Below are 23,840 nucleotides of genomic sequence, written 5' to 3'. Positions count from 1 at the left end.
CACAGGTTGATAGAGGTACTTTCTTCCCAAGGCAAGTCAGCCAAAATGCCTCCAGACATTGTCTAATGTCCTCTAAGCTGCAGATCAGCCCCTGATGGAGAGTGCCTTGGGGAAGAGGGACTGGATTGTCCCCTGGGAACAGATGAGCAGGCTTGGAGGGGTCTCTTCCTGAGAGAAGGGACCCAGTGAATTATCCCTACAGCCCATTTCTCCACCCACATCTCTGAAAAGGTTCCAGTCCTAAAAGAGGATTATCAGTGCAAGACATACTCCATGTCATGAAGAATAAATTGTGTTCTAGAGCCTAGGTGGGACATGGATCAGGGATGGCCTGCCATAACTGAGTCAGTGTCCTTGTCCTGACCATCCCCAGAAGCACCACTATAGGAAGCTCCCAACTGAAGTACACCAGGCTGTGGGCCAAGTCCCTGCAGGCTACATCCATTATTTCACACACTGCTTCCCGAGGCTGCTGCTACACACTCACCATGCCCTGAGAACCTGTGCTTCTGAGAGCTTCTTCCTGCCCTACTAGTCACCAACTTTGGATGATGGGAGGTCCTGCAAGATTTCAAAGAGCTGAGACAACCAGGTGCCCCAAAGGTGGACCAAGGAGTTAAGGCTGTGGCTCAACCTTGTCTAGGGAGCATCAACATATTGGACAGCAGTTTAACAGCCTGAGGCTGTTGGAACAGAGAAATACACTGGGTTCGGGGTACTCACAAAAACACAGGAGAAGAAAAGATATGCACATATATTGAATAAATATAAAGGCAAGGAAAGAACAGTCTCAAATTCAATAGAAATATATCTATACAAGTTATACAGTAGACTGAGGGCAGGGGAAGAGGTTATAAACTCAGATCCAAACATATACAAAAATAACTTACACAGCAGCCCCTTCCCCACCCAGCCCCATGGATAGGGCTACTGAACAGCAGTCCCAGAAGTCCAGCAATGCAGCCCCAGGCAGAGCTTGCAGAGTGAAGGGGCACCAGCCCAAAGGACGGAGGCCTAGGAGTTGTCCTGGAGTCTGCTGTTGGGAGACTTTGAGCTCAGCAGCCTGTCTACCATGGTGTGGGCATAGCATAGCTGTCTACCCAGTTCCTCGCAGCAGCCATATTCCTCCAGAAGGCTCAAGCAGGATGTGTGGAAGTCCTGGTTCTTGATGCAGGTCACAGCTGCCATCATGGGGCACAGAATAATGTGGTCCTTGGAGGGAAGAAGGGAGTGAGTGAAAAGCTCAGCTGGTGCCTGAGGTTGAGGCAAAGGGGAGGAAGGCTCCCCACCTGGTGAAAGGAACAGCACTTCCACCCCACCCAGCCACCTCAAGTACAGGCCCCTACACACCTGGAAGAAATTAATCTGTATAGTGCCGTTGCTGAGGTGCAGGACAATGGCGTGGCTTGTGCGGAGCCATTTTTTCAGGTAGGGCAGCCGGGCCAGCTCATCACCTTCCCGGGGTGTGGTGTTGGCCCCTGCCTCCGTGTTGTTGGCCCCCGCCTTCTGCAGGTGTTCATTCATGTAACTTCGCAAATGCTGGAGGAGAGTGATCTGGTTGGAGAGTTGAGGCAGGGATTCCAGAATGAGAGCCTGACCCTGAGGCAGCCCCCATACCCTGCCACACCCTCTTACAGTAGCCAGTTCCCACCTTCTTCATCAAGGAGTCAGGGTGGGAGCTCATGGTGGGGTAAGACTCCATACCCTCATGGTCTATGTACTGGAGGCTGTCGCCATCATTGTAGAGGACGAGGCATGTTGAGTCATTAAAGAGTGCCCCTGTACTGTTATCACAGAGCTGATACCCTAATGGGCAGGGGGAGGCCTATCTTAGAAAGGCAGGAGGAGGTGGACAAAGGCTGGGAATAGCTCAGTAGTAGAGTGCTTGCATGTATTAGGCCCTAACAATTCTTGGTAACACAGCCACACAATTACAGACATCACTCACTTGTTCACTCAAAGGCTACTATGGCAACACCATCCCCTGCCCATCATACATTCTGGAGACACCTACCAAGTCCATACTTCATTGATTGGTCTACCCACTGGCTGACCCAGAAGATGGGGATGCATGCAGGATCCTCAGCCTCCTCTGGGATAGAAACAGAGAACTGGTTAGGCCAGCCCCTTCTTCTGTCTTCTCAGATAATCCTCCCCAGAGCTGGGGGGGCACCCTATGAAGCCTGTGGAGGGCTCTGACGGCACAAACCTATACACCCAAATTGCAGCCCAGGACGTCAAGTCCCAATTCGTTAAGTGGGCCCCTTTACTGTGTCTCAGGAACTGTGGTAGGTGTGGATAGGAAAAGAAAACCCTAGGCTTCTAGAAGGACCCACATGCCAACCAGAGGGATGAAGAGTAATCAAAGTCATTAACATCAGGGCTGGTGGAAAGCCTAGTGCCCCAGATTAAAGTGCTGAAGAAACTGTGCAGATCCAACAATTCCTGCAACACTAGAACCACCTCAGTGCACCCGAGTCCCAACTGCAGATGCATGAATGTGTTGGGAAGAAATGTTATGGAGAATTTCATCAGGTTAGGAAGTGCTGGCAGTGGGAGTCAGGGTGGTGGCAGTGGGCACAAAAGCCCTGAGGCTGGAGCTGACCTGAGTCTCTTGAGGACCAAGGGATTAATTCCCTGGGCAGAAAGGAGACAACAGACACAGCTGTGCAGAGGTGACCTATCAGTCACCTACAGAGTGAGATGGGGCAGAAACAGGCAGAAGGCACACCAGGAGGGCCTTGGGTGTCAGGCTAACTCATCTGGATGTTGATCTCCAGGAAATGGGGGATCTGCTTGCTGACTGAGATACCCTGCCTTCTCCAGATGGGAAGCCCCCTGCAGGACTCACCTTGCCGCACCAGCCTTCGCTCTGAGGGCTTGGAGGCATTGACCCTGGTCAGCTGCTGCAGCATGTCACTGAGGTGGCACTCGATGGCCTCACCTGTCCCCCAAACCACTGGCTCCTCCTTTTCCCAGGGACGGTCAGGCAAGGGTCTCTCTACACCTAAGAAGGTGACATGGCCATTAGCCAGGCACAAAACCGCTGGAGGGAGCACAGGCCTGCCTGCCACAGCCAGCACTCTTCCCACAGTCCCATCAGCTCTCACTGCTGTGGGAACTGAGTCAGGACCGCGTTGGTGTGTCAGGTATATGGTGCTTACTGAGAGGCCACAAAGCTTCAGGAGCTCAGGCCTCTGCTCCAACAGCCTGCCCTTCCAGGACACCTGCTGTTGCTGTCACTCAGGGAGGGAGCCTGGAGGCACCAATTCAAGCAAAGAACGAAGGGCACTTTGTGCATCCAGGAAGGCGGAAGGATGGGTGAAGCGCAGTGTAAGCCTTTTGCTTTGTGTGCTTACAGATAAGTGAGTCTAATGAAATCCACACTGAAGCATTAGTTGGCCTATGGTGATCAGGGCTGCGCTGGTCACTGTTGCTGTCTTTATTCTTGAACAATTCACTTCCCCAAACCAGCATGTGTCAGTTCTCCAGTGAAACAGGACATTCCCTAAATTTTCAATTAAAAACAACAATCCCACCATTCTGTATTAAGAACTTAAGTGTGAAATAAAATATCCAAGCTCTGATTTTAAAACTAGCCAAAAAGGGGCTGGAGAGATGACTCAGCCACTAAGAGCACTGGCTATTCTTGTCAAAAACCTGGCTTTGGTTCCCAGCATTCTCATGGAGGCTCACAACCACCTGTAACTCCAGTTCCAGGAGATCCAAGACCATCTTCTGGCCTCTGTGGTCACCAGGCATTCATGTGCTACACATTCACATATGCATGTAAAACACCCATTCACAGGAAAAACAAAATGAGACTGTTTGCAGAATATGTAAAATCAAACTTGTCCAAATAAAACTATTGAAAATGGAGGACGACTACTCCAGGATCACATAACACATGATACAATTCTCTACCTTTGGATAATCTAGAAAATGTCTATAAAACATTTTCATTTATTGCTACTTTACTAAGAAAAGAATCCTAAAGGAACAGTATTTTAATGCCTCCCCATAAGATTGGATCCACAAGTCCAGCACTACAGGAAAGGGGAACAGAAAAGGGGGCTCAGCAATAGCTCAATTAACAGAGTGCTTGTCTAGTGTGAAGCCCTGAATTAACATTCTCAGCTCCTTATAAACTGGCCATGGTGGTCCACGCCTGTAATCCTAGCACTCAGGAGACAGAGGCAGAAGGAACAGAAGCTCAAGGTCATCCTTGGCTACTGGGAATTCTAAGCAGACTGGGCCACATGAGACACTGTCTCAAAAATTTAAAGGGGAAAATAATTACAGAAATAATTACTACACCAAGACCCACCTGTGGGTGCCAAAATTGATAGGCAGCAGTTTTTCAAACAACTTCCTGCAAGATATTTATCAATGACCGAAAAAACAGTATCTGTAGCAGAGACAGCCTTGTCTCCCCGACACACTGAAAAGAGCACATCCCCTCTGCAGCATTCCTGCTCAGAATGGAGAATCTCCCCTAAATCATGAGGAAGCAACAAACCCAACAGGAAAGACACTCATCAGCACCCTCTGAAAGTGTCAAGGTCACAAGACACAAGGAAAAACCCAGAGACTGTCACAGGCTAGAGGAAACTAAGAAGCTGAGGCCTCTAAATGCCATGTGCGGTACTGACTTGCACCCTGGTACAGAACAAGGTGATGTTAATGGGGAATCTGTTTGATTGACATGAGGACTGGAGTTTGTTGACAGGATTATCTTGTGGTTAACGTTTTAGTTTTGGTAATTACTCTGTAGTAGAGAGATGCTGATAGTGTAGGAAGCTGAGGGAAGGGCACATAGGAAGTCAGCTCTATTTTGTTTATAACACTTTGTATAGCCCTAAAATTATTCCAAAAAATCCAAGTCATTGAGTCAGGGTGAGGCACACATTGGTAACCCCAGCATTTGGCAGTTCAAGGCTAGCCTGAACAACATGAGACTCTGTCTCAAAGCACCAAAACCGAAACTAAATCATCACAAGTCATTTGCCTAAAAATGTAAATCTAATTGAACAGACAAACTGAGAACTTTATATTAAATTGGTGGTATAGCCACACAGAGAAACAAAGTCCTTCAAGTTACTTCTCAAAGACTACAACCCTTAATGAAATATGTTAAGGTCAAATAAAACTGCAAGAAAAAAATAGTAATTCTAAATACAGTGGCACACTCCTATAAGCCCAGCATCTGGGGGGAGAGGGGGTAGTGAGGTCAGAGATTTCAAACCTGAGGCCAGTCTTGGCTTCATAGTCTGTTTCAATAAATAAATATATAAATAAATAAATAAATAAATAAATAAATAAATTAAATAAATAAATAAATAAATAAGTAAGTAAATAAAAGGAAGGAGGGAAGGAGGGAGGGAGGGAGGGAGGGAGTAAAAAAAAAAAAGAATGCTACCAGGTGAGGTGGCTCACGCCTTTGATCCTAGCACTTGGAAGGCAGAAACAGGTGGATCTCTGTGAGCTGGAGGCCAGCTTGAGCTACATAGTGAGATCTTGTCTCAAAAAAAAGGGAAGGAATGAAGGAAGGAAGGAAGGAAGGAAGGAAGGAAGGAAGGAAGGAAGGAAGAAAGAAAGAAAGAAAGAAAGAAAGAAAGAAAGAAAGAAAGAAAGAAAGAAAGAGAAAGAAAGAAAGAAAAAGAAAGAGAGAAAGAAAGAAAAGAAGGAAAACAAAAAAGAAAAAGAAATTGTGAAGACAATATGGGGTTGGATTAATGCTCACAGTCCTGAAGGTTGTGCTGATGTCTGTCATGTCTGTTTTCAAGAAGTATACACAGAAGCACTAACAGAAGAAAGTTTGCTCTTGGGGCAGGAGAGATGGCTCAGCGGTTAAGAGCACTGACTGCTCTTCCAGAGGTTCTGAGTTCAATTCCCAGTAACCACATGGTGGCTCATAGCCACCTGTAATGAGATCTGGTGTCCTCATTATAAATAAATAAATTTCAAAAAGAAACAAAGTTTGCTCTTAATCAGTTAAGAGAAACACATAGAGGATTGATGATGAAAACATCAAAAGAAATGTAAACAGACTGGGAAAAGAGAGTCAGATGCTTCCTGTTCATTCTTCTACCTATTTAATCCTTCGTTTTCTTTTTCAGACAGTTTCTCTAACAGCTCTGGCTGTCCTGGTACTCGCTCTGTAGACCAGGCGGGCCTCGAACTTACTGATGTACTTTAGTTTAAGTGTAAAATGGCAGACTGCTGGAGTTGGCTGTAGTGACATTTCAAAAGTGAGATGTGCTGACAAACTTGTAATCCAGAGCCCTAGGCAGGAGGACTGACTCCAGAGCAGCCTGGTGACAGTGAGAGACCTTCTCCTGACAGACAAAACACAAGCACTCAAAGGGGTGAAAGGTGCAGAGTAAACCATGGCTGAGAATGAGAATGAGTATGGGTGCCGTGTTATACTCCATGTCTATACCTGACAAGTTCCAGCATTCAACAAAAACATGCAAAGGTGACGATAGAGACTTTTAAACATAATCAAAAATAATTTCATGGGCTTGGTGTTCAGTCCATTTTTTTCCTTATCAGATCAAATGGGTTGATTCAGTCTGTTCTTCCTGCCAAGCCCAAGGGTCAGAAGAACCCAGGGACCAGACCTCAAGGATAGGACCCACTTCTGGGGGCAGAGTAAGGTGCATGCACCCTGAAATGCATCCTGGAAATATGGGCTCTCTGCAGTCTACCCTACCAAGACCAAGCTTCACCTTTCTCGAGGACCATGAGAGGCTTCCTGCTGCTGGGGTCCAGGCTGCTGGGAGCCACTGACAACCTTGGTGGGATGGTGAGGCAGGTGATGGGCAGATGGGCAGGGATATAGCCAGAAGTGAAGAACTCATCTTTGAGCAACTCCTCAATGGTGGGGCGGGCAGTGGGTTTTCCTGAAGCATCTTCTGGATGAGGGAGGCAGCAATGGGATTGATGTGCTGGAGGGGAGAAGCAGAGCCTAAGTGAGATGAGACAGGGACCCCACCTGACATGTGGCTGCTCCTATCTCAAATATACCATAGTTCAGTGGCCGTAAGCTCCACCAGGTCCTCCACCCCAGCTTTAGCAAGGACCAGTGTCACCCTGCTGGTGAGAAGGATCATTTCCTGCCACTTGGCACTCAACATTAACTTGGGACGATTTCCCCAGCTTGCCCTTGCAAAGCACATTTAGTTATTTACTACTAGAGGGGCCTCCAGGTCCCCAGACCTGTGTTTAAATCCCAGTTCCACCCCCATGATTCCAGCTCTGACAAATAGCCTGGGCTTTCTGGGCCCACCAAGGCGTATCTGTAGAATGGGGGAGCAGTACCATACCTGGGACCCCACCACGTGGGACACCTGGTATATGGGATAAGACCTAGAACAGGCCTGTCAGTCAGAGCATTAACTCTAGGCTTCTTATGTATCAGGAATGCAGTCTTGTATATTAATTCATTTGGGCCTCACAAAAACTCCTAAAAGACTCCCTCCCCCTATATAGTTTGAGTCAGGATCTCCCTATGTAGCTCAGGCTATCCTGGAACTTGAGGTTCCCCTGCCTCAGCCTCACAAAAGTGAAGACTACTCACTCCACTACTATGCCTCACTTTAGATGAAGAAGCAGGCTCAGAATTGAGAAAGTGCCCCTGTCTGAGAATACACACAGCCTAGGTGATAAAGCCAGAACTTATACCACAGCAGTCCAGCTGGCTCAAGCCAGTCCATGCTGTCTGCAGTGAGCTGATTCTCTGTGAAATAGCTACTCTATATACAAGTCAAGGACACCAATTTGAAAGTGGTCATATATCCCAGGTAGACCTAGTCCCCAGAAATGGGTTATCCCTTCAAACGGATGTATGCCATTGGTTGTGAAAAAAAGATGTCATTTTGTCACTGGAAGCCCTTGGGGAAACTTAAACTTTGTAGATGGGAAACCTGGTTCACAAGAGTCAAGCCATCATCTGCTAAACACAGCTCAGCTAGGTGGAGATGGTCCATGTCCCAAGCTTAAGCACGTCTGCCTCTTCTCCATTTTCTCCCTGCACTTTACATCCATTCAGGAAGCTAGGCATGGGACTCAGTTGGCAGAGTGCTTGCCTATAAGCACAAAACCCAGTTCAGTTCCCAGTATACCCCATAAAGCCAGCATGGTGCTGCATGCCTATAATCTCAACACTTGGGAGGTAGAGGCAGGAGAATTTGACATTCAAACTCAACATGCAGCGAGTTCAAGGCCAGCCTTCACACATACATTCTCTGTGGCTATACTAGAGGCAAGGCTCTGTCCTCAGGATATAGCTGGGCTCAGTGAATAGCTTTTGGGTGAAACAAAATAAAATTGTGTTGCTGTCACCTTGGGAACACTGTATTCATTTGGTTTCATCCGGAGGTAGGTTTCTTTTTCGAATGAGGTCTCAAAAGGTGGCTTGCCCACTAGCAAGGTGTACCTGGAGGTACAAGGAAGAATTTTGCTCAAACTCCCAGGAAAGTCCAAATGCATAAGTCATTGTCTAGGGGAAGGGGGCTGTGCTGGATTCACTGACTAGGAAGAGATGGGGATGGTCTCCAAGTCTGCCTAGTGCCACGGTAACCTTGGCTAGGACAAGCCCTCAGAAGAATGTAGCTGATAACACCCGGATACTAAGGGGTCAGGAATTCCCCAGCTCTGGGCTGCAGTAATAGAGGACTCCAAGTACCACAGAGGCCACTGCTATCCACCACAGGCCACCATGATGGGACTTCTTCCTACCATCAGCCTTTCTGGTGATCTGATTCTCCTATCAGTGCTCATCAGTGCTTCCAAAGCTTTCTTGAAAGTCATCCAAGGACACAATTAAACCCAGGTTCAGAACTAAGAGTCCATAGTCCTAACAAGCTCTCAGGTGTTGATGGTTTGGGTCTGTGCATGCTTTTAGTAAACAGCAAAGAGCTGGAGGAAGAATTGTAGAGACTTTCTCGTCCCTTCTCTGGACCATAAGTCCAAGCGACAGGAAATCCTATATCCTACACCAGATTAATAAGGAAATAGGGCTTCATGTGGGCAATCTGCTCCCTGAAATAGCCTTTCTATAAAGAAGAAGGATCCAGAGGGTAAGGTCAACTGGGTGAAGTGCCTCAGAAAGCCCCATTGAGACCCATAGCTCCTGAGTCCGTTCCCAACTTACATGATGCACCCGATGGACCATACATCCTCCTCAAAACTTCCCAGTCTCACCGCTTCGGGAGCTACGAAGTTCTGGGGGCTACAAAAGGTCTTCATTTGTTCCTCTTCATATTCCACTTTGGTTGCCAGCCTGAAAACCCCTGGGACAGAGGAAAGAAGAGAGGACGCTCAGCTGCTAGGTCTGGGTCATCTGTGGTTGCAGACAGCTGCCTCAGGTCTGACCATTGAGAATCAGACTCCAAAGTCTCTGTTCCGGGAACCTTTCTACTTTGCTGGCGCTGGCTGGCCTCCCACTGCCCTTTACACTGCTCTTTTAGATAGCAGGGCTAGGGTGGCAAGATGGCTCTGTAGGTAAAGGTGCATGCCTCTAAGACAGATGGCTTGAGTCGACCCTGGGACCCACACAGTGCAAGGAGACAACTGACTCCTGAAAGTTACCTTCTATCCCCACCCCTCACATAAATAAATGAAATTTAAACCACATGACAACAGAATTGGATGCACTAGGGAACCAAGGAAATACTCTTCGTGACTGCTGATGGACAAGGTAAGAAAGGTGACATGGGAATAGGGACTGAGGCAAATCAGAGTCTCAAGGGAACAGGACTTTTCAGCTCAGTAAAGAGACAGCTGAGGGAATGCTGCCAGCCTTGCTCCATGGCATACGTCTAGACCTCCAGTTTAAAAAGGAAACTGACTGAGGAGCACCTGGCTCAGTGCTATGAGATAGGGTAGTAATTGGGGGAGGCATCCCCAAGTAAACTATTTTCAGAACTACTGTATTGAGGTACACAAGACAGCAACAGCAAACACAAAAACAAAAAGAGCAAATGCATCTGAAGGCAAGACACTGGAGTGTGGGCCCCTCACCCTCCATTTCTAGACTAGAGGGCGTTCTGGAGGGCAGCACCTCCATGTCCCACCGGCCCTCCATTTCTCTGGCTCCCATTCTCCCAGATTCCCTCTCCTTGCCTCCTCTTGTACTGGCACCAGGCACCTGCAGGTCCAGCACCTCACCTATTTTCACCTCCAGATCCTGGTTCAGGAAGACGTTGCTCAACCTAAGGTTCCTGTGAATGACCTGATTGTGGTGCAGGTACAGGCAGCCCAGGATTATCTGCCTTAGGTAGTAGTGCACCTCCAGATGGGTCAGGGCTTTCCTCCTCTTGTGCAGCTCCAGGAGGGACTGAGAAAGAAGGAAGAAGTTACTGAAGCCCACCGAACAGGGTGGCCAGCTGGATGGGACCAGGACTAAGCTTTCCGGATTAAAGGGAAGTCTTGGCAGACTCCTGATGATTCTGCCCATACACTGGTCATTATCATTCACAGGACTCTCTCCTGTTAATGCGTGCCCTTACCCAGAGTCTTTTCTCAACCCCACTCATCACCCTCACTAGAAGCCTTTTCATAATTGCTTGAAACCCAAGCACTCCTCTAAGGCTACTCCAAGGCATCAGTAGCCCTTTGCCAGCAAATTCACGGTATGGGCACCCCAGTCCCACAGCAGAAACACTCACCCTCTCCCGACAAAGCTCCAAAATCACAAACACAAATTCATTGTCTTCGAAAACGCTGTGGAAGCCTACGACATGTTGATGTGAGAGGCTGCTGTGAATGGAAATCTCTTTGGACAGCTTCTCCTTCTGGGAGGGTGTGAGCAAAGACTTAGGCACGATCTTGGCTGCGAACACCTCCTTTGTGTTTTGGTCTGAGATCTCAAAGCATTTGACAAAGCCTACTTTACTCAGAAAGCGTCCCCTTACATAAAGGCGCCTGCTGCCTTTGTCCACTAAGACCTCTGGAATCTTTTTCAATAGGGGGGCGGCCACTGGGGCACTGGCACCTGCATCTTCCTGGACTCTGGCTTTCCAGAGGTCAGCTGGTGCTGGAGCCAGCTTTCCAGCTTTGGCTGTTGCCTTCATGCTCCTAAACTTGCTCTGCTCCCCCTTGAATTCAAACAAGGCGCTGGGAATCTTTCAAAGGCCTGTGCGTTGCTGATTGGCCACGGGGATTTAAAACAGAAGCCACCCAGCACTCTGCATCATGTGAGTGCTCTAATGGTGCAGCAAGAAACTTGATGGGCGGGGACTTGAGGACTGAATGCACGTGGGATAGCCTAGGAAACCAAGAACTAATCAGATACAGGTTAGTTGATTCTGTTAGTCTTCTTGTGGTGTCCTTGACCCCTCTGGCTCCTACAATCCTTTCTCCTCCTGTTCTCTAGGATTCACTGAACTCCTTCTAGTATTTGGCTGTGAGTTTGCATCAGTTTCCATCCTTTGGTGAACGGTGCCTCTCTGTTAACTTTTTTTAAAGAGCATTTGCAGATTGCCCTGTGCCCTGTGGCCACTAGATCTATGGTCAAGTCCACAGTGGTCTTCAACCTCGGTATAGACAGCCACCCTTAAGCTGAGTCTTCCTCTAGCTATTTGCAAAGTTCCCAAGGTAGAAGAAAACTTTGCTGCTCTGAGCATTTGAAAGGAAGTATTTGGTTACGAGTGTTTCTCCTTTCACTGAATTATTCCAGGATTCATGTCTGGGTGGTGACATTATGTGCCATAGTCATTCATATGAAGTCCATCTATGGGGTGAAATTTAAGGATGCGAATGTCATCCTGAACGTTCAGGTCCTGGTATTTTGTCCATGGCAAATGATGAACCAAGACAAACAATTTCCAGTTTTCATCTGCACTGCAGAGACTCAGTGTTTTTGTGGCAAACACATGGTCCTTGGGAATGCTAAAGAAGACATGAGCATTGTTGAAGCCATGAGCACCTTGGGTCCAAGAAGAGCAAGTTCAGCAAGAAGCTCACCACTGCCAACTATGGGACAGCTGTGACAGTTCCGACTGACATACACCTTAAACACCAAATCCATCTGCAGCTCCGAGGGCACCCATCCAACTGTGGCACCCATCCTTCTGCTATTAATATCTTGTAGTCCTTGAGTCCTGCTGCTCTTCTTTGGGTTTGTAATTTCCTCATTCTCCTGAAGTTGAGCTGGATTGCATAGTTAAGATTATTATTACGAGTAGAAACTAAATAAGGGAAAGAAAGACACCATGTTATAACAAATCAATACCTTCAATCTAAAAAGTGTTTTATTTTGCCAAGTAGAGGAGAGGCTGGGGAGGAGCTGGTAGTTCAATCTTGGGGTAGCAAGCTGAAAAGCCAGACAAACACTAGAGCTGCTAATTTCCTTCCAATGCTCTTTTGATGCTAAAGCATCTGTATTCTGATTCCTAAATGCCTTCCTAAACACCTCCTGACAGCTTCCCTTGTAAACACATGCAACTCCTCCAGACCTTGGCTGCTGCTTTGAAAGTCTATTAGTGCTGCTAGGCAAGGGAACCTCTGAATGTTACTTTCTTTATAGAGAAGCGAAGAGGCCTAACTTAACATTAGGGCAGCCATGACAGGCTGCAAACTAACAATATTAGAACTAGGTCTCACCATTACAATAAACAGGAAAAGCCACAAATGTACCCTGCAGGAGACCAATCAGAATTGAGACAAACAAGTACTAAGTTGCCACCCCTGCGACGGTGTTGCCCGTGTGACAAATGCCGATCTGGTGGTCTCACGAGGAAGGGGGGCACTTGTCTCTTGAGGCTAGGCCCCGCCGGCAGTCCCCTGGCAATCAGCCCGAGCAATGGTTCCTAGATACATTGTTCCCTAAAGACCAGCCTTCCGTGGATGGTTGGCAAGACTCCTGCTTCTTTCTTCTTTCCTGATAATAATAACCTCCCTGTGCCTGGACTTCCATAGACGAACCTCCCTGTGCCTGGACTCCCGTAGATGCTCGCTTGACATGCCTGATAACTCCTCAACTGTTACACTGGAACTGCCCCCAGTGATTCAAGCCCTTGGGCAGATAGCACAAAAAACCCCTACTTCAGTGGGGGCACTCATGGATGGTTTAGAACAGAAAGAGCTAATGATTCAGGTTCCCACAGATTCTAAGGAAGAAAATGTAAAAGTAAAAAGATTGTTAGGTAACCCTCACTCAGTTCATGCAAACTCACAAGAAAGAAAACTTAGGAAACTGGCAACTCCCACAAGAATGGTTGGAAAGTACATTCAATACCGTATTAATGGGAAATAGTGGACACCCCCTCGTTGAAATCCCAGAAGTAGAAATTACTTAGATCCACCCCCTTTTACAGGGGCTTATGACTATGAAGGGAATTGGTTGGGTAAATCATGGGGGAAAAGAATGTTGGGGAATCAGTTGCCTTTTATGGAAAGGCTGGTTAGAAGCAGAAAGGTATGGTGTACATATGATAGGCAGACAAGGTCAGCTATATTGAGGGGTGTAGAGAGCCGTGCACGGCCACGCCTCAAAGATGGCGCCGGCGTCCGGCTTCCGCCTTCCCGATGGCAGGTGTTCTCTGGAATAAACAACTCCTTATTTGGCTTGGGCGTGGAATCTGGCTTGCTTGCGTATGTCTGACCCTATCGGCATTGTCCACGTGGCACTACGGGGTTGGTTGCCCAGTGGCTATAAAGGGCATGGGCTGGCTTTCCCCAGCGAGAGAAGATGGCTTTCCCCAGGGTCAGAAGATTGTCTCAAGGTTCCTGAATAAACTGCTTGGAGAAGAGCCTGGTGTTGCGTCTTCCTTGCTGGTTGAGGCAGAAGCAACAGAGGGGTATAGCACCTGTACTAAAGAGGTGGGCTAAGGCTCTTGGCGAGGACTTTGTAACTGTCTTTAATAAATTACTAGAAATGTATCACTAGCTATTGAGTACGTGATCTGGCTCTTAGGGTTCAGGCCACAGCATGTCTCTGCCTGAAAGGATTAATCATTCTGAAAACCACATTGTGTGACCACAAAAGATTTCGTCTATTGTTTTCCTTTTGCCCCTTGTTAAGATTGTACGAAATCTCAGCCTGATGTTCAGTAAAATTGCAGCAGTTTCACAGCATACTCTGGTGTCTGTGTCTGTCTGTCATCGCCGAATCCCAATTATCCTGAGCACCTTCACCCCGTTCTCCCTCAGGCTGGTGGCCCTACTGAGACCCAGTCCGCAGCACTAAGTGCTCATTAAGGATAACTTACTAGATTTGTATATAGACTGCCAATTTCCTTGCAGCCAGTACCAACCACTGTTTGACAAAACTTCTGTTACCTCACTCCTGCCCAATCAGGAGTTCAACCCCCATCTGAATCCAGAATTCCCCTAACCCCCATCCTTTACTCCTTAAAAACTCTGCCTCAACTGAGGTCGATGCTCTCCCTGATCCAACCACTGTGTCGGAATGGATGAAGAGCCCAAGCTGGATCTTGCATGAAAGGTTCTTTGCTTTTGCATATGAACTTGGACTCCTGGTGGTCTCTGAGGGGCTCATGATGTGGGCGTAACAGGAAGTAGGTTGTGAAAGGATAACTTGGCATCTGTTTGTTCATTTCTGAAATTGTATTGTGGATTAAATGTGGTATGAAGAGATTGTGCTGGGAGTTAAGATCAAGACTGTGATTTTTTTCCATCTCAGCATCAGACTGCTTAGTTATAAAGTAGGTGTATTATTAGATCTGTTTACCATTATATTGCGAATTGACTCAGGTATCAGGAAGATAACCTCTAGCCTTAGCCTGTCATGACTACTTGAAACTGGGAACTAAAATCTTTAGGAACTCCCTTTTCTCTCATAGTTTCAAGAGACAGTAAATTATATATTGTCTGTCATGTAAAGGATTAAGTGACCACAGTGAGGCAGACAGTGGAAGGATGTGACAAAGTGTGCCATCTAGGGGTTGGACCCCCCCCCCACACACACACACACGTGCACATCTAGAAAGGCGACTATGAGACAGGAGGAGGAGACCTAACGGGAGGAGGGAGGCAAAGAGGATAATGGTGTATATGAGATGAACGCAGAAAGTCAATCTGTTTGGGGTGGAGAGAGGGAAGGTCTAATTGAAGGAGTGGGAAAGGTAGTGAGAGCATAAATGAAAACATAACATATAAAAAATGTCAGAGAAGCTCAGTTCTATGCTAAATATAAAAAAAACCCACAAAACAAAAATGAAGCCGAGGTGTGCATGGAACAGCACAGCACCAAGGGTCAAACATTGTCAGCTCCTGGAGGCAGTTTCAGGTTAAATGAAGGGTCTAGATTGGGTTCATAGGTCAGTGGGAAGTTGTTGCCACCTTTCCAGCAGGGGCCCATTCATCTGCTCTTTTCTATACACAGAAGCATTTTCCATGAATGCTCACAAAGATGCATGTGCAGAGGAGCCATGCCAAGAATCTGCTCAAGAAACATATTTCATGTAGAGGTGCATACCCACAGTGTCATTTACTCAGGAGGCCCAGGCAGGTGTAACACTTGAACTTGGGGCTTTAAGATCATCCTGGGCATCATAGTAAAGATCAGCCTCAAAAAATACACAAGATAAACTTAGTGTTCACATAATTTTTTTCTTCCTATTGTATGTTTCTTCCCTAGTCTAGGGATGTAGGTCAATTGGTCCTGGGCTCCATCCTCAACACTCACACAAATAGGGCATGGTGCTGCCTGCCTGTAATTGAAGGACATCCTTGCTACACAGTGAGTAAAAGGCCAGCCAGGAGTACACGAAACCCTGCCTCATTAAGACAAATGTACTGTCTCTCACACAGGTATCCTTGCTTTGAAAATTTTCTTTTGTGTGTTTTTGGAGTACATGTGGAAGCCAGGTAATTAGAGACAGGCCATTGGGGACGGATTCATGAGGGCAGGTGGATTTAGTAAAATATAGTTAAAAAGTCAAGGTAGAGGTGGGGATGCTTGGAGTGGGAAGGTTCAAACCTGGATGGGAAAGTGACGCACTGGAAAAGACTTAACTAGAATGAAGGGCATATGAAAAAGCTATAAGAAAACCTATATCTTGCGGCCAAAGTAAAAAATATAATCAGAAGGGATGGTAAACACAGGTTGCATGAAAGAATGGGGGAGAACACTCCAGGTTAAAGGCATAAGTGGGGCTGGCAGCAGGCTGGTAGGGGAGAGTGGGGCGGGGAGGGTAAACTGTGCAAGGGTTAGTTAACAAAAACTAAAGATGTTGGAGGAAGCCTTTCAACCATCCAGTCTTTGTAAGCTAATTAAAAATGAAACAAAGATAAAAGGATGTTGGTAAGGATACTGTCCCCATGTCATTTACATGCCAGTGCAGTAAGAGGCTTAGCTGTGAATGAAGCAGACCTTGAAAGAGTCAATGAGGAGGTTTTGTAAGGCTGGTCCTTTAAAAGCTGGAGATCCAAAGGTTAACAAAGCTACAATTTTCACTAGGTGCTGATGTCCATTTCTTAATCTGCAGAACCTGTGATTTCAGTGCTCATAATGGACCCGAATGAATGAACTGATTAATTGAATAAAGCATGCAAGCTGGGAGACACCATGAGCAGAAGAAAATGAGACTGAATGGGTTTTCCCGGTTGATGGTCATTAGGGACTTGCTGGATGAATAATTACAGAGGAAGAAATGTCCATGTGTGACCTCGCTACAACTTAACAGCCAGGTGAATCGTGTATGGAACAAGTTACATACGCCAGAGCAGCAGTAGTTACAGTTCCCTGGGTCTGTTGCCTCACACCTGGTTATCAGGGTTTGGGAGACTGATGTAGGAGATTACAGGCATGTAGAAGGTACCAAGTTTATGTGGGTGCTGAGGATTGAACCCAGAGCCTCATGCATGCTACACTTCTAGTCCCTGGGAGGAATATGAAATTTAGATAAAACCCTTTAATTTTTAATATGAGTTTTTGTGCAAATTTGAGGTCAGCATGGGCTACATGGTGAGATTGTGTCTAAAGAGTAGTGGTTCAACGACACCATGGAAACAGGTCAGAAAATATCCTTTGAATTTAGCAAAGGGTTTAGATACCAATTTTAGGTGATAGACTTGCTCATTACTTTGACATAGCTATTCTTACTTCTAACACTGTGCATAGCACAAGGTATTTCCTAAAGTACCTTATTTGATATTGTTCTTGTTTGGCAAAGGTCAATTTAACTTACATTTATATTTCAGTGGCAATAACAAGACCAATTTCAACATATTAATGTTACCCACTGCATGCAGATTCTGGGAGGAAAGACAACAGAAAGAACTCACACTAACCGTAGTCTATGCTGGAATAAGGTAGTGGGTGAAGCTCAAGGCCACAGTACTTTGCTGGAGTTCAAGAAGCAGTTCTGAACCTTTGGGCCTTGACCCCTTTATGAACCTCTAGTTCCAAAATTTTTACATTACAATTCAAAACAGTACCAAAATTACAGTTATGAAGTAGCAATGAAAACAATTTTATGGTCGGGGATCACCACAATATGAGGAACTCGGGGTGTTTAAGGAGGCACTGAAAATGCCTGATCTGGAAAGACATTGAATGACAGAGAGGCTAACACATGCATCCAGGAGACAAATGTAAATCACGTGCGGACAGTAACTGGGAAAGATCATCATGGATTTGATCGTGAAACTCAACTTAAATGACTTTAAAATGTTACATCATCTCTATAAAGAAAATTTGATATCCTCTGTTAAGGGGAGATGTTTAACCAGCCACGGTGGATCATGTCTAGAATTCCAGTCCCCAAGAGGTTAAGTCAGGAGGATTGCCTCTAGTATTGAGGCCACACCCCATCTGAGGGCACACCACAGACACCTCCTGTGGTTGGTGCTTTCCCATTTCCCAGCTCCATAGAGCTGAGAGAGGTGGGGCGCTAAGGTAGCCCTGGCCCCCCTCCTGCTAGTATTTAGTGCTTTCCAAGTGGGGCTGGAAGCCTGAGCCTCTGAGAGAAGTCTCAAAGGCACGCCCCCTTACACCGCCCTTTGCTGGAAGATACCAAGTGCGAGCTTGGTACTCACCCGGCATGCTGCCTGCAGAAACACCCTCCAGTTGTGACAATACATGGTCCTCTCTGCCTCCTAGGCCCTGAGAACCTTGCAGAAAATTGGCATGCTCCTCCGAGTGGGGCGTGGGGTGAGTTGCGGTTGCAGCAGGGCAAAATTTAGGGGCACCCCCGAGGGCTGGTCAAGGCTAGAGCCTGGGCTGACAGGCATCCGAGCCAGAGAACTGGGGTCCTTAGAGCAACTCCCTGAACCCCTCCCAGACTGGAGGCCTGGACTCTTTTTCAGGTCCTCTGTGCATGCTCCGGAGCTGAGGTCCCAATTTTCTACAGTACAGCACTGATGTGATTCATCCTTGCTAGGGAGCTTGGGATGTATTGGAGCATTGATCCTTTCTTCTCAGAAGTCAGGTTTTCTTTCCTGAAAGGAGTTTTGTATCATTGATAAGGGAAGAGTCAGGGAGTTAGGAAATAATAGCTTGAGTAATGTCTGGAAATTGATAAAAGTCTACACCTGGGTGATGCTGGGGGATTCTAGGCAGAGGCTCTACCCCTGAGCCACAACCCCAGCCCCTCACAGGGGGATTCTAGGTGGGGGATCTACCCTTAGCCATGCCCTAAGTCTCTCACTGGGGGACCCTAGGCCTGTGCTCCAACCCTGAGCCATGCCCTTACCCTGAAAAGAATTGTTTTGAATAGAATACATTTACTTCTGAAGGCTGCAAGAACAAGGAATGGGTTGATGCTGCTAATAGCCTGCTAACAGCACCTCACCTATTTTCACCTCCAGATCCTGGTTCAGGAAGACGCTGCTCAACCTAAGGTTCCTGTGAATGACCTGATTGTGGTGCAGGTACTGACAGCCCAGGATTATCTGCCTTAGGTAGTAGCGCACCTCCAGCTGGGTCAGGGCTTTCCTCCTCTTGTGCAGCTCCAGGAGGGACTGAGGAAGAAGGAAGAAGTTACTGAAGCCCACGGAAAGGGTGACCAGCTGGATGGGACCAGGACTAAGCTCTCGGGATTAAAGGGAGGTCTTGGCAGACTCCTGATGATTCTGCCCATACACTGGTCATTATCATTCACAGGACCCTCTCCTGTTAATGCATGCCCTTACCCAGAGTCCTGAAACCCAAGCACTCCTATAGGCTACTACAAGGCATCAGTAGCTCTTTGCCAGCAAATTCCCTGTATGAACACCCCAGCCCCGCAGCAGAAACACCCTCTCCCGACAAAGCTCCAAAATCACAAACACAAATTCGCTGTCCTCAAAAACGCTGTGGAAGCCTACGACATGTTGATGTGAGAGGCTGCGGTGAATGGAAATCTCTTTGGACAGCTTCTCCTTCTGGGAGGGTGTGAGCAAAGACTTAGGCACGATCTTGGCTGCGAACACCTCCTTTGTGTTTTGGTCTGAGATCTCAAAGCATTTGACAAAGCCTGCTTTACTCAGAAAGCGTCCCCTTACATAAAGGCGCCTGCTGCCTTTGTCCACTAAGACCTCTGGAATCTTTTTCAACAGTGGGGCAGCCACTGGGGCACTGGGACCTGCATCTCCCTGGACCCTGGCTTTCCAGAGGTCAGCTGGTGCTGGAGCCAGCTTTCCAGCTTTGGCTGCTGTCTTCATGCTCCTAAACTTGCTCTGCTCCCCCTCGAATTCAAACAAGGCGCTGGGAATCTTTCAAAGGCCTGCACATTGTTGATTGGCCACGGAGATTTAAAATGGAAGCCACCCAGCACTCTGCATCATGTGAGTGCTCTAATGGTGCAGCTCCTTTTAAAACCTGTATCTTGTGAGCAAGAAACTTGCAGGGTTGGGACTTGAGCATTGAATGCTCATGGGATAGCCTGGGAAACCAAGAACTAATTGGATACGCAGAGATTGTAAGCCTGACCAGATTTGGTCCTGGTTTCTTCTTCTCAGTCACACAGTGCTCATGTGGTTCACCTGTGCCTCATTGTTCTGTGAGGATCTAGCACCTTCTTCTGGCTTTGAAGTGGCTTCTGGGGATTCCAACTCATAGCAGGTGCCCTGTCTGCTGAGCCATCTTTCCAGCAATCCCCACTCTTTAAATTTTTAATTAACTTATTTTTTAATAATTTAATAATAAAAAATGTTCTAAGCTGCCTAGATAGGCTTTGGACTTAGCAGTCCTGCTTTAGACTCTATATGCTGATATTACAGGAGTATGTCACCACTCTTGGCTTATTTAAACTTTTCATTGAAATATGGTGTGTTTATAGAAAAATGGTCTGGTTATAATTACACATGTTGAGTTTCCTCTAGCTGGACACATACTGTATAAAGAGTATACAGACTGAAAAAGAAGGCACTACCAACACACCAGAAGTCCCCCGTGACTGCTGCTGGGTCCTGGGAACCACCTCTACCAATCCTACTATTTACTCACAGGACTGGACAGGTATTAGGTTTGGCTGCTGTGGTTTGTTAAAAGCTTGCAAAGCAAAAGCAACACAGACAAGGGTGGCGTGGGGCAAGCTCTGGGGAAGGCAGGCACCGCAGCTCTGGCCTATTAGATGAGTGCTCTACCACCTGACGACTTCCCCACCCTGTGCACACAGGCCTTCAATCAGCAACTTGGCTTGAAGCTCTTATAGCAAAAGCTACTATCAGTGGGATCCCCTCAGCTAGTCCAACTTTTCATTTTAAAAAATGATCAATTAGCCTTTAAAGGGGGTTATATGCAAAAGACACAAAACCATTTCTTTTTGCCATTAGTATTTTTATGCAACTTGACCAGAGAACTGTGCTTAGGAACTGGTGACAATATCTTATGGACTGAGGTGTGTGTCCCCTCCCCCAATTTCTAAGACTATATTTGGAGAGAGGCCTTGAAACCATGACTTAAGAAGTTGTTGGACCTGTGAGATGGCTCAGTATGTAAAGGCACTTGCCACTCATCCTGATGCCCTGAGTTAAGAGCCTCAGAGCCCACATGGTAGATCCCCAGAGCCCACTCCCCAAAGTTGTCCTCTGCTTCCACACTTGTGTTCACACACACACACACACACGGGGTAGGGAGAGACTCACACAATAATAGTAAAATATCTTTTTAAAAAAGGTTAAGTCAGGAGGATTACCTTGAGTTTTGAGGCTAGCTTGATCTACAGCAAGATCCTGTCCCAAAAAAGGGGGTGAGGAAAAGGGAGAAGGGAAGAAGGGGCCCTCTTTTCAGAAGAAAACCACAGCATTTTCCAGACTCAACCCATGGCTTGGCATGACACCTGGTAGGCTCAGGTGTTTGCAGTTCTGTGTATCTCTGCTCTAAATCCCCTCAGAAAGACCCTGACACCAGACTTTAACTATGATCAACACCACACCTGCCTCTCTAAGTCTCTGAACCAAACTTTATCATGGACCTGGGTTCCAGCAGATGAAAAGCTGCTATAAGTCTTAGGAGGAGTCATTGGGGATGTCTCCTCCAAGTTCACTACAACCTTTGCACAGAGAAGTTCTGAGGGCTGGGGATATGGTTTGGTGCTTGCCTAGAATGCACAAACTACTGTGTAAATTGAGTACAGGAACAAGCCTGTAATCTCAGAACTCTAGAGGCAGGGGATCAATTCAAAGACATCCTTAGCTAAAGGGCAAGTTGAAGACCAACCTGGACTACACAAGACCCAGTTTCAAAGAATTACATTTGAGTGCCAATCCAAACCTCATAATTCTTGCTGTCAAGACATCCAAATCTTCAAAGAAATGGATGAGAGAACTACAGAGACACCCACAAGATTGAGTAGCCAGACTGTTGTCATCTCTCCAAGGCCAGCATCTACTTAGGCTCATAGTGCTACAGGTGTGGCAAAGTGCTCTTAAAAGTGGTTGCCTTCCCACCCAAGCTCTGAGATTGGCCACTGGGAATCAATCGCATCACTGAGAAATTTCTATCTAGGAAAGGGATAGTTGGAGTCTGACCCCCACCCCAGCTCCATCCTATTCCTAGCTACACCAGTGGTTTGCAATTTTGATTGCAGTTAGACTTCTCCATTCCAGGGTGGGGAGTTGGGTGGGTGTTATTTCACAGTGCTAATGTCCCAAGTGTCTGTTTTTAGGTCAGGTTGCTCCCAAACATTAAAGAGCAATGAACGTCAAAGAGGACTTAAGAGAGGGAAAGACAAGAGACAGTAATGAAAAATAAGAATGACAAGTGTTTTCTCTCTTATAGGAATCTAGATTAAATTTTATGACGTTTATGTGTTTGTGTGAGTGAGAGAGAGACAGAGACAGAGACAGTGAGAGAGATTGCACATAGGTGGAAGTCAGACATCAACCTGTGGGAGTAGCTATCTTCCTTCATTATGTGGGTCCTGGGGATAGGGAATTGAACTCAGGTTATCAGGTTTGGTGGAAAGCATCTTTACTTGCTGGCCCATCTTACTGGTCCAGGAAGCTACATTTAAATGAACACACACCAGTGAACACAAACATTTAAGATGAACTTCTGGTTGAGCGTATCAACACACACCTGTAATTGTAGCATTATGAAGCTGATTTAAAGTTTAGGTCAGAGGAGATACAAAATGAGACCCTGTCTAAAAATGTCAGTCTTGGCTTTCTGATGTGTGCGGGACGGACAGATGGACAGACGGACAGACAGACAAAGTGATGGAACCTAGGGCTTCACACATGCTAAGCAAGTGTCCTATTACTGTCATACTATCCTTCAAGTCATTTATCAAGCTACTGAATTTCATCTGGGAAATCCTGAGGAATCCCTTATAGCACATGATCCAGTCCATCACTAGAGATTTGGTTTTTTTTTTTTTTAAAAAAAAAAAAAAAAACAAACTTCAGTATCTATGTTCCAGATTTTGCTTATTCTGACAGTTCTTAGAACTTTTTTTTTGAGACATCACATTATGCATTCCTCACTGTCCTGGAACTATCAAGACCAGGCTGACCTTACACACACACAGATCGACCTGCCTCTGTTGCCTGAGTGCTGAGACCAAATGCATCCAAACCTTAGATAGGCTTTTGCTATGGTCTCATTTTGTAGTCTATGTTCATCACCTGAACTCACCTTATAGCTCAGGCTCACATCCAATTCATAACAATCTTCTAGCCTCAGCCTCCTAAATGCAAAGCATGACTCCTTGTACCAGCTTGGTTCTGAGACTTTTGTCCAGTTCTGCAGTGCTTTTGAACATAAACTTCTCAATGAATTAGTTGAAACACTATCAATTTTCCAGTTATATTTAGGGAATTTCGTACTTTTTGCTGTTGTGTTAGCAATTAGTCGTATGGCCTTATGCAGGGCAAGCAGATTTGCTGTCTTTTGTCAAATCCCAGTTCTTGGTTGATCTCTTTTGTGGCAGAATTAAGATAGAGGGAAACTTACTATTACTCAAATCAATTTGCCCCCCTTCAGAAATTTCTTCTCAACACTGATTTCTTAAAAAGTCTGATGAACAATTTGGTGTCATCATGTCCATTTAAATCTTATCATGCATGACTCTGTTTGGGTTTTAGCTTGGCTTACTGGAATCCATGATGAGTATTACGGTTTTTAATTAACAGTTTATTATTGTTGTACAGGACTACATAAAGCCACTTTTATGCAAGTATACAAATGCTCTCGGTGCATAGCCTGCATGTCCGACTATCAGTGCATTTGTCTCCAGACAGCTCTACTTCTCACTTCATGGCACTAGTATGTACACAAGTTTATGTAGCTATAAAAGATCCAAAGTAGGAGAAAACTCATTATTTTCCTTTCTGAGAATGACTCACTATGTTAGCCTGGTTGCATCCATTTTTCTGCAAGCAACTTCATTCTTGCCAACATTTTATTTTTAAAGGATATGCAAGGAACTTTGGGAAAACAGAGA

General features: G+C 46.2%; 1 protein-coding gene across 1 annotated transcript; it reads right to left on the bottom strand.

Moving 5' to 3' along the window:
- Positions 1–738: 738 nt before the first annotated feature.
- Positions 739–22,737, bottom strand: LOC128119620 (serine/threonine-protein kinase PLK1-like). Its single transcript, XM_052752984.1, is given in 11 exon segments — positions 739–1,212; positions 1,351–1,554; positions 1,652–1,806; positions 2,015–2,092; positions 2,852–3,007; positions 6,732–6,905; positions 6,908–6,950; positions 8,347–8,440; positions 9,158–9,296; positions 18,765–18,933; positions 19,210–22,737. Coding segments are annotated over 11 exon segments (1,815 nt in total). The 5' UTR covers positions 19,615–22,737; the 3' UTR covers positions 739–1,014.
- Positions 22,738–23,840: the final 1,103 nt, after the last annotated feature.

This window comes from Peromyscus californicus, unplaced genomic scaffold (genome assembly GCF_007827085.1).
Source record: "Peromyscus californicus insignis strain IS unplaced genomic scaffold, ASM782708v3 Scaffold_24__1_contigs__length_46423439, whole genome shotgun sequence".
NCBI lineage: Eukaryota > Metazoa > Chordata > Mammalia > Rodentia > Cricetidae > Peromyscus > Peromyscus californicus.
This window is presented reverse-complemented; position numbering and strand designations above follow the sequence as displayed.